This window comes from Centruroides vittatus, unplaced genomic scaffold (assembly GCF_030686945.1).
Source record: "Centruroides vittatus isolate TY-2023 unplaced genomic scaffold, ASM3068694v2 contig_364, whole genome shotgun sequence".
Lineage (NCBI taxonomy): Eukaryota > Metazoa > Arthropoda > Arachnida > Scorpiones > Buthidae > Centruroides > Centruroides vittatus.
The window spans coordinates 3,328,786-3,340,846 of NW_027122188.1; the positions used below are offsets into that span (position 1 = coordinate 3,328,786).

Consider the following 12,061-nt stretch of genomic DNA (forward strand, 5'->3'; position numbering starts at 1 on the left):
ACGTAAACAAGTAGCGATTTTTATTTCAAAAGTAAGCTTAGTAATGTTTTATTTCCGAATAACAGTTATTGAATATTGCCTTGAAACTATTTAAATATAATTATAGTTCTAATATAATTTAACTTCGTTAATTATTCTGTACACAATAAACTCGGTTATAATTTAAAAGTGAAATTCGTTAGTTTATACTGTACTATAGAACTGTGTAGTTATATTATTTTTATATAACACTGTATATATATTTTGAATATTATTTTTAAATAGTTCATGTAGCTTTATAATAAAGTATAACCTAGAAACTACAAATAAATCAGAAAAATTTAAATGATTTTTCACGTTTCCTATTATATATTATTTTATATTACTATTAGGTCGATTATAATCACTATTACGTCGTGGGATATAAACTTATTTTGTAAATAATAATATTCTTATAACGATATTTTTCTACATATTTAAATTGATTAATGTTACGAATTTAAAAATGTCTAAAATTGTTTAATATGAAACTTAAAACGTCTAGAAATAAACATTTACATTTGATCCGTAAACAAGATTTCACTATGTATAATGTAACTTATTATATCACAATATTACATCTAGTTTATATCGATAGATATTATTTGTATTATTAAAAAAGAAACATTATAAAATCGTTACTGATGTATCGAATAAAAATAATTGCTCGTTATATTTTTTGTTACGTTAAGAATATGTGACTTGCAATACAATTTGTTAAACATTATTTTATCAATAAAAATACGTCTGACAAATACGTCAAGTTGATTCTTATACATTATTATTAAATTTTTTATAAGCTAAATTTTACAAAAAAAAAAAAAATTCTGTATTGAATGCTTTATTTTTTCACTCCATTATAACTTTTTCGTCTTTTAAAATAAACTATATACTGTAATTTTTTCGTATTAAATTAATTCATATATATATATTCTTATAAGAAGACTACTACTGTAATTAAAAGAGACCTTTTTTTAATTTCTACCGTAATTTTGTTTGACAATTTGTTTAAATTAAAACAAAAAATGATTTTGTCTTTATGAGTTAAACTAGTTTTAATAAATTTTAAACGTTATGAATAAAAGGATGAATTGGAACATCCGACATTGAATTAAGTAATACAATAAATTATTTATAATAGTTTAAAATAGAAAAAGATTTGTAACTGCAACTAAAAATACTTTAAAAGGTATAAATCAAGATAAAGGTATATATCCTTTTAAATTAGATATATTACTCAAATGTGGATTTCATTTCCATAAATTGCTGTAAAAGATTTTATTTGATTGTACAATTTGACAGTTATATCTAAGACAATAAGTAAAATTAAACGAAAATTATATTTTATTTATATTTAGTTTAAACATTGTAAATATTCTATTATTATTATTATTATTATTATTGATTAAAACCTGCTACAAGTATTTATAACAGAAATTCTGTTTATAATTTATATTATTAATAAAATGAAAGCTCGTTCATCGCTAGTCGTTTATGATTTTATTTTATAAACTTATACGACACTCGTGAATAGTTTCATAAAAATTATTATGAGACTATAAAATACAATGATTCGACTGTTAAACTGTGACTATAAAAAGTGTTGCACATCCTTTTTTAAAAAAACTAATATTTACTCAATTTAAATTAATAATACATATAACAGGTAAACTTTAATGAAAATTAAAGTACTGCATTAAGTAATATGAAAATAAAATTAGACATAGAAAATTAACTGAGACATTTTTTACTTTATTTTGTGCAAATTTTAAACTATTTTTTAATAAAAAAAAATAGTAAAACTATTAGATTCCATTCCGTATTTACAATTCCATAAACTAACCATTAAACTTCAGGAATACCAGGTCTTTAAACTTTTAATTTAATAATTAAAAAAAAAAAAACTTACTTTTGGAGTATGAAGTGTCATGACTCATAAATATAAGACCATATAATAATATTTAAATATAATCCTATGTATACTAAACGAGAACTCAATGCTGATTGAGGTAGAACATTTGACATCATTAGACGTTGTAAACGAACATACCTGTGTTTGACGTCATATATTTTTTCGACCAATTGCAACGATCTAATGATTTATGACTGATAACAAGGAAAATTGCTTCATTATAATAGTTCTTATGAATTAAAAGATAAATTCAAAATATTCTATTATAGTTTCGTATCTGTACTTATCACAACTACTAATATGCTACTAATGATGTACCGGATGTCGTAAAGTACTTCTGTTTTCTGATATTCAACGCTGTGAAGAGAGATATTTAGCAGTGTAAATGCAACCGAATCTTATATGGTGACGTTTCAGGAAATGAGAAAAATATTTCTGTAAAAATATAGCACCAAAATTACCACTATGGAGCTTGGCGCTGCAAGCAATAAACATTTTATTTCTACAAAACTCCCATCTTACGCCAGACCTTAGCGACGAAGGGGATGTATATTACTCAAGTGTTCAACAATAGACTATCTGTGATGTTTCGTATGTACAGCGTAATGCTGTCTTTTATGACTGCCAAATTTGTAACTTGTTCTCGATAAATCACACTTTTTAAGCATCCTTATGACCAATAATCACATGGATTAAGGTCACGAGAACGGAATGACTACGCGGTAGGAAACGCGTGACTAATTACTCTGTTATCGGTGAAATGTTGTAGAAACTACTGTATTCAGCGTCGGATATGTGGAAGCGTTCCATCTTGCATGAAAGTGGTTGACTAAAGTGTCTTTGTTGCAGTTGGGTACAATAAAAGTATTGAGCATCTCTCAGTATCTCTGGATCGTCACAGATTACATCACCTATTGGGACCTTCTTCTAAGAAAAATATCCATATCAGGTGGTAACGTTAGGCGAGTGCAGTAGAATTAGAGTTGCCAGGTTTTTCTAAAACCAGGAAGACATTTCGACAAAATTACGCGTTTTAGGAAAAAAAAGTTACATAATATTATTCCCGTACATAACATATATAACAAAGCCGGATATTCCTGTCTGGTATAATTTAATTTAATTTATTATTTTTTTCCTTTAGTAAGGGAATAATATAGTCTGGTTGTGTGTTGCTGTTTTCCGAAAGTTGTGTTCCTTTATTTTAAATTAAATTTTTAATGCATATTTATATTTAATATATTTATTACTATGATGTATTCATCTTTTTCGATTAACGGGCACCCTAAAGGTAATCATACCCCGAGCACTTCTAAGATTAACGTCTTGGATAATTTAGCATAAATAATGCATGAAATAAATGATCAGATTTCGTATTTAAATTATTTTATATTAAGTACTAATTTTAAATGTGAAATTCATTTGTAGTCTACAGTTTAATACTTGTAAATAAATATAACTATTATAATAAATATTTTGTATAATAACAGTACAGATTATAAACTAAAAGGATGATATAACCGAAATTATTTTTCAATTCACCCCTTTTTGTGAAAATAAAATAAGAAGTAAACAATAAATTATGTAATGTATTTAAATAATGCAGGCCATGAAGACAATTTTTTTAATAGTTTAATAAGTATAAAATATTTCCGATTTAAAATTAAGCAACAGATTTATTAGACACATATAAATATAACATAATTTGTATACTTTTAAAGTAATAAATATAATATACGGTATTTTCTACTCACAGTATACGAAGTTTGTGGATAATCGACCATTGTTGTTACCAGAGCGACGATTATTCAACAAGTAACAGGTCAAACAAGAAACTTTTAAATTAAGGTTGATGCCAACAAGTTTTTATTATGTAATGTCGTAAGCAATGAACTATATATTTTATATAAAAAACCTTAATTTTTATTATTTCGTTTTCCTTTCTTTTTAAACTTTTCATTGTTTGATGTAACGTAGAATCTTACAGTGGCGTGCCGTGACATTTGATGATAGGGAAGCCGTGTTTCTGTAAGAAGCCGACTTCCAGGGGCAATCAGTTAATTGCGCGTCAGTGATGGCCTAGAGTCCATTCGTACGTGCGTGGTGGCGGAAGAGACGTACCTGACAAAAACTGATAAAAAAAAAAAACATAAAATAAACATATACTATGTACAAAATAGTTTGCTTTAGGACAATCAGCCGTTCGAACATCCTGGGCGTCGATGTGGTTCTTTGATGGTCGATCGAAGGTGGCCCCGGGATAGCGGCGTTGACAAGTCTGTAAGGCACGGGGGGACTTCCTCTGTTGGCGTTGGAGACACGGTCTAAGTTCGAAGTGGCACGGGTTACGGGTTGGCACAATAGACGAAAAACTTTTTTTTTTTTTTTTTTGCGCGTTGACACATGGCGTTTTGGTTATTCGGAACGTTAACCGAGTGCCAGGTGTCCTCGATTGACGGAGATTATATCAATCTCCGTTCTTTCTTTCATCCATTTTGATTGGTCGTTCTCCCTCAATCACGCTTCCCGAGTGGTCGGTCCCTGGTTACTAAACGTAACGAGACTCTTACCTGGAGCGCGAGAAAAGTCAAAATCGAAGACGAATTCGATCTTCCACCGATCATAGGACGACTTCCTTCCGCGATTTATGGTTTCTGCCTGGCAGTTTGATATAAATAATGAGTGTCCGACTAAAAATGACTTTTATCTATGTTTTTTTTTAAACTAATAAATTTTTCTCTAAATTAACCGTTTTTTTGCGTCTTTCGTGACGGGTCAGACCTGTTCGGTACATGACATTTCCATAAAAGTTTTAAACAAATACGGTAATGCAAATGACAAAAATAAACAATTTATGTGTTTTAGTTCTAAAATACAAATAATACATACAAATTGATATGATACAAACAATGATAGAAAAACTTGTTTTTTTAATTTTTTATAAACTAAAGCTTAGTTCACACTGAACGCGATTCGCTGACGAGAGCAAAAAACAGAGCCAATAACACGTCAGACATGACGTCGTTTCCGGCGAATTTTACCATTTAGCGAATCGCTTCGAAGTTCGGAACCGTCGAGCTTTTTCGCTAGCGGAAAAATTTCGCTACCAATCGTATTCCCGCTAGTTGTCACGTGGTTCTTGTTTTCATGATGGCTATAGAAACTTCCTACGCAATAGAGTAAAAGTTGTAATTACGGATTTTTAATATTCCTCTTACCCAGCATCGTTTTCTTATTGACGTATCATTCATTCTCAATAAATAAACAAACGTGGTTAACGACGGAATATCGGAAGCGGCCATTTTGTTTTTCGAGATGATGTTTTCTCTGTTTGCAAATGATTGGCTCCTTAAAATTCGCAATCGCTTTTCGCTTTTGGTTGTAGGGTCAATTTCGCTAAGCGAATAAAAATCGCTTTTCGCTTTCGCTATTCGCTCAGTGTGAACTAAGCTCGGCTCTGTTCGGCGATTTTTTCCGCAAAGTCGTTAATTACTTTATCATAAAAGTCGCTGGTCGTCGACTCCATCAACGTATTTAAAAGCTCTTTTTCTATCGAAAGCAACGCTAGCGACGACAATTTTTCCTGCGACCGAGTGTTTCTGGCCATTGTTTGAATTTGCTCCGTGGTCGAAAAACTGCGCTCGGCAGACCCACTGATAGATGGTACCGTAAATATTAACGATATTAAATCATATAATTCTTTTAGTTCGTCTTTGTTCGGATCGACATTAATTATAATATGTTTTATGTTTAAGAGTTACTTGTCAATATAGTCCGGACACGAATATAAATATTGCGATTCGCTACGTAATTTAGATAAATCAAAAAATTTCCCATAAAATTTACTTAATTTATAGAATGAAAACACGCTTGGAAAAATTGTTTTTCATAATATCAAAATTATTAACGTCTAAAAGTGATAAAAATTCTAAAGATTTTATGTCTGAAAATCTGTCAATATAATTACAGTATAATTAAAAGAAAATTATAATCAAATATAACTTTCCAAAAAACCGTGCATAAAAATAACATTGAATACTCTTTACTTTTTAAATCTTAAACAATTCACTTAGTCAGATAGCTCCCTACCCAGTGGCTAAGGGATAGAATCGTTGGAAGCGTTACACGTGTGTAGCTTCCACCAGCTAAACCGGCTGAGGTTGGTGCTCTGTAAAGCGCATGCGCAAATGCCCTCTGGCTGCTTTACACCATTCAGTTATTCTCGCCGTGGACGCCGTCTGGTAAGCGCTTCCATTCGGCCACTGATATTCGAATATACAATAGCAATCTTATCGTTTTTTTCACTTGTAGTATAGAAATTTGTAATAAGATACATAATGCAATTATAATAAAATATTAATTTTAATTAATTCAAAGTACGTTAAAATATGAAAATTTATATTTTAGAAATTACAAGGGAAGGTTATTGGAAGGTGGAAGCGGCGCTTCCACCGCTTCCAATGACGGCACGCCACTGGAATCTTACTATTTTAAAATGTTATAATTAATTTATGTAGCCAATTATAAAATAATTGAAAGCCAGCAAATTGATTTTGAGTTTTTATTTAACATTATAAGCGCTACACTGCTATAGTTTATTCTCACTAATAAAAGCAAAGCTATAAGGTACACAAAAAGTTTCTGACTAGTTTAAATAAGATGTTTATTTTTATTTCTGTAAATCAGTTGTTCGATTACATATTTGGACTATAAATGATTATTATTACTAATAATCAGCATGAAGTCCATTATTGTAAATGCATTGAAGAGTTTTCCTGGGAAAACTTCCCACCAAGAAGGTATCATTTTGAGTAAGGAATGCCCATTCTTCTTGAACGCATGTAATCAATTGATTTTTTTGTTGTTGGCTGCGGATAACGAGCATATTTTCCTGAAGTTTTCTTTAGATATGTAATCACTATAAAACTCAGATCTGGATAATTGCCTGGTCAATCTCTCTAGATCAGTGGTTCTCAATCCGTGGTCCGCGGAATACGTGTGCTCCGTGAAGCCACTTCAGTTGTTCCGCGAAAAAACAAATATACAATTAAAAATTATATTGCAAAAGAAAGATTAATACAATGTAAAATAATTTTTGTATGGGAATGTAATTAGAAAACACCAATGTCGTCATCTACTAGACCGTGTGCTCTTGATTTCAAAAAGGTTTGCCACCCCTGCTTTAAAGCTGATATATTGTAAGTGTTCCGCGGAAAACAATGTGAAAGTTTAGTGTTCCCCGACTTCAAAAAGATTGAGAACCACCGCTCTAGATCCCCGGAAACTGCCTCTGGATTTCTTGCAAAGCTTGTTTGGCAGTTTGGGATCTTTCGTAATTGATACTTCTGGCATAACTGTATAGCCTACCGTTGAAGTGCACTTTTTATTAGAAAAACTGAGCTTTCGGCAACTTTTACGGGATGGCTACCCCACCTTTTCCTTCATCGTCTTATGAAATTTTTTTCGACTTAGGAATCTTTTAAAATGTTGTCTATTCCTGTTCTACGGAATCTCGATACGCTTCCATCTCGGAATAGCAATTTGGATAGTAATATACAGTATGTCATTGATATTTTTAAAAAATCTTCAATTTTGGAAGTTCTCGTTGTAGGCAATCACATAACCATTAAAAAAGGTTGAAACTAATGACAGATTAAGAATTTTGGGAGTCTGTGGCTTACATGTGATGTAAGTAAAGTTAGATTTACGATATTAGAAAAGAGATGCAAACGCGATTCGCTTTAGGCGTGTACAATTGTTTGTAATATTTATATTAAATATTAAAGAGTGTATAAATACAGAGTGTGCACAAATTATTGAATGAATTCGTAAGATTATATTTTCATAAATATTGAACAGAAATACTTGATATTACCACCATTTTTAAGAAGCTATCTGCAGTTTTATACTGACCTTAAATGCATTTGATCTGTGCCCCACGTGTGGCACAGCAAATGTCACGACTGTACTCCTATTCTCGCCAAACCTTCTCAAGTATGTCTTGTGTAACGTTCCCGAAAGTGACGGAAATCTATGGGAAAAATTCAATTTTCAACTTAACGCAAAGTGTTAATTTAACTTATATCTCGACGACAGAACGTCTACAGAATTTAGGAATGGAGTTAAGTTTTCTTGAAATGTGAAGGTTTAGCGGAGGTAGTATACGGCAACGCTGGTGATCTCCCTCCCGGGAGAACTTTCTACGAGAAACTGGTCTATACTTCCATATTTAGGTGTTATTAACGTGAAGAAAATCCAGAAACTCCACGTAGCTAGCCCGTTGGCGAGGCCCCAATCCACGACCAACTACCAGTGTTCAATGGTTTTATCCACTTGGCCATCGGTGGCTCAAAACTTACTGAAACAAACAATACAAATATGTTATCAAGAAGAGAAGTAAACAGAGACTATCTTTCCTTTGGACATAAATTAGATCTTCTGATTGACATGCCTAAACAGCAAACTGGTGATTCGAAATAACAAGAGCTCTATCCGTAAATTTTTTAGGAATGTTGAGAATTCGGCTGAGATAACAGGAGTGAATTTAGATAATCAAACGATAAATTATTATTCTATAATGGATAAATTGTGATCACAAATTTTAATTTAGCTAAATTTTAAGTATACACAAAGGAGACAGACACAAGACCTTTACTTCCAACACTATGCATGGCATCCGATGTCTATGATGTTAATAGTATTTTATCCAAAAAGAAACACCTGAGATGTAAAAAAGTATCGAGGAAACTTTGTCGATGCCTCGCTACTTTTCCCATTTGCTATTAATTTTTTAGCAAACATTTTTTTAATTTTCTGGTAAAAATCTTGTGGGTACCGCTTCCAAGCTCCAAGCTTACTTTTACCAAAGAAAAACGCCTAAAAAAATTTTGACCGTCGTATAAATTGTCATAAATTTTTACTTGACAAAATTTTTTACATCTCAGATGTTTTTGTTTGGATATCAATTGGTTTTGTTTAGTAATTGTCTTGTCTTTTATTATGTTGGGCAAGACCTACTAGGCTATGGTGCGCAGTGGTAAGTTGCGATGTCACGTAGTTAGTAATTGTATATTTGTTTACACGTGGAAAGAGGAGAATAATGTTTTCCGGAAAGTCTTTTAAGGATAAGTGGCTCCTATTCGGGCGTTACAGATATGGAGAAAGCCCAGAAAACTCCACGCGGCCAGCCCCTCCTGGCGAGGCGCGAACCCCATGACCAAACTCCTGTGCTCGGGGAACGGAACCGCTTGGTCACTGACGAGCCTTAATAATTATATTATTACGTCAAGACATAAGATTGGTCGGCTTTCGGTGACCGTCGCCGAACAAATGCGCTGCGCCGCGACCGACGCTTTCGATACGCCGTTTAGAAAAATCGTTATAAAAAGTTTTAATTCGCATAAATTTGAACTTTTGTAATTATGAGTAACATTTTGAAGAAATTTCATTAGTTTTCATGCAATTTTATTCTTATAAGCATAAAATTAAGCCGTCAGACTGAATTAGTTCTATTGGAAACCCCCGTGAACATTGACCTATCGACCCGGAAGTTTCATCAGCACCTCACTGATAATGATAAGGCTTAAGTTTAAAATTTGAGTTTTCTAGACTCAATAGTTTTTCTCTAAAAGCCGGATGAAGAAAAACGAAAAGAAGAAAATACAGCTTTTTTGGCGATTTTTGCACGTTTCAATTGCTTATACTTTGGCAACAGCTTTATAGAAAATCTTGAAATTTTGCACTCTATCTAAGAAAACAATTTTCTTTCAAACAAGATATTCGGAATTACTTCGGATGTTTGGGAGGCGGAGAAATCGATCTTCCCAATCGGCAACTCTGATTCCTGTATAGTCAGTGAATTTTTTACTTGGCAGGAATCACGGCAGTGACTCCTAATTTCACGGAAGGGACATTAAAGTTTTTATTCTCCCAATTAGGTAAAACTCGGAAGCTCAAGAGGTGAGAATTTAGGGAGCTATTTACGAGGAAAATATCAAGAAGATATACAGATTCGTACTTGCTAAACAGACTTCTCATGACCTCAGATTCATTTATGGCTAGTTTGCAAGCACCTCAGATAAATAAATGCAAAAAAAAAATTAATCCTGCAATGTAAAATTTAATAGAAAATGAGAAAATTTTATCAGAACCAGAAAGAAAGAATTCTGCTGTTTCACCAAGGACTCATTGGATGAGTGTTAGTTCCAGTAGTGATTCTGATTAATTGTTGTCATATTTTTCTTTACACTTATGAATCTTCGTTTTTCGTTTTTGCTTGAATACAAATGTCCTTTTTTTATTAGGATTAAACATAATACTAAAAATCTATTACTTATTTTTAGTCATATAAATATTGCAAAACTTCAATATTTATATGAAGTTTTGCAGATTCATATTTATGTACTGTAAATAATTTTAATTTTTTTTAAATACTGTGTATTAAATATCTTGTAGAATTATCCATATTTGTATTGTATTAGTAAAATCTACTCCCAAAAAACAATAATGCATTTAGAAATTTTTTTCCTAGATTCCCAGATTTAAACACTGTGTTGCAGTGTGAATGCGTTGTTTCAATTTCCGCGATGTTGTTGGAAGTGGAGAGTAAAGCGTGTATGTATGTAGTGATGGAAAGACGTAAACATTGGAGAAGGAAGAAACTGCACACTGATATCAGGTAACCGGGGTGGCTATATGCGGAAGATCTTTTCTGCGGCTACTGCTCGACTAATGCATCGATCCGGTAGGTGTTCATTTAGGTAATCTCTAGTGTCCTTGTTTCAACGACGTTGCCGGAATTGAAACAGCGGATTCACAGCGCCATCGGGAACGTCACGCAAGACATGCCTGAGAAGGTTTGACTAGAATGGGAATATCGGTTGGACATCTGCCGTGCCAAAGGCCAAACGCATTTAAGGTCAGTATAGAACTGCAAATATCTCTCTTTGAAATGGTGGTAATACCAAGTACCGGTACATGTATTTCTGTTCAATATTTACGAAAATATTATCTTACGAAATCGTCTAATAATTAGTGTAAATCCTGTATAATACGAATAAGTAGGCTAATCGAAAATTAATCTGTTTAAACAATTGCCTATTTATTTTACAGCTAGTTGATATTATCCATTGTTATTTGTTATTATTAAACACAAAATACAAAATTCGTATTTTCTAAGTATTTTTTCCTCGTTTAATATTATTAAGATTGATAGTTACTATCATAACCTACAGTAAGCTATTCTTCTTAGTTATTTTATAAAATAAACAAAAACTTCTTCGATATTCGAAAATGAAGTAAAAATAAAAAGAAACGACCCGATAGGTCTAGAAAGAAAGGGTTAATGGGAAAGTTTCCACAGAATGGAAGGAGTTTAAAAAATTATTATCTCCCGTTGTTGTAATTTAAATAATAATAATAATAATAATAATGTATAAAAATGGATAATAAAAGGAATGGAATTCTTTGAAAAAGAATTCTTTCCTATATTTACAAATATAAATCATATACATGTAAGCGAAAAATGCATCAGCAACATGACATTGAAATAATAGGAAATAAAATAGAATTATTTTAATGAATTTATACGAAAATATTTACAAATACTTTAATAAGAAACAGTACGATTGAGTTAAAAAAATAAAAAATCTAAAACTTTTGACTTGCATTACAAGTATCCTGAAATGTGGAGAAAGATATTGAATATCCTGTTCTATAACTATGTTTAAAACCAGGGGAAAGAAAGGTTGAAAATTTTCAAAAACAAATTGAAATTGATTTTTTTTTCTGCTGGAAATGTAGCATTAGCAAATATCGGATCTATATCACTGTAAAAAATGGTTATTAATGCAGGAAATGTGATACGTCGTTTGATCGCTAGAGCGCTCAGAGCAATAGTGTTTGTAAATTTGTGTATATCCTGTCTACATAGACCTTGTTTATTAATAGGACTTATTATATTGGTGTAGTTTCCGATTAGCAAATAGAGAACTTAGTCAAAAGTCAAAACAAAATATCTTTATTTTCACAGGTGAGTAAGGACATGGAGGTAAAAAGAATTAAATAGTTTGTCTTCGCATATAAAAAAACGCATGATGATTGTGATGAGAGTATAAAGTCTGAAATTTTAATTCC

At 31.7% G+C, this 12,061-nt stretch overlaps 1 protein-coding gene across 3 annotated transcripts in view; it reads right to left on the reverse strand.

The window, feature by feature from the left end:
- Positions 1 to 12,061, reverse strand: part of LOC136975104 (sodium- and chloride-dependent glycine transporter 2-like) — a 42,306-nt gene that overhangs the window by 28,256 nt on the left and 1,989 nt on the right. The window contains exon 1 of one of the 3 annotated variants that reach the window (XM_067270109.1): positions 2,249 to 2,334. The exons of 1 other annotated variant lie outside the window; for it this stretch is intronic. Coding sequence is in view for 1 of the 2 variants with exons in the window: in XM_067270108.1 (XP_067126209.1) it covers positions 1,928 to 1,948 (21 nt within the window). In the remaining variant the exon portion in view is untranslated. Of the gene's footprint in view, positions 1 to 1,927; positions 2,076 to 2,248; positions 2,335 to 12,061 lie in introns of those variants that run through there. One more of the 3 variants, XM_067270108.1, reaches the window with a different exon arrangement.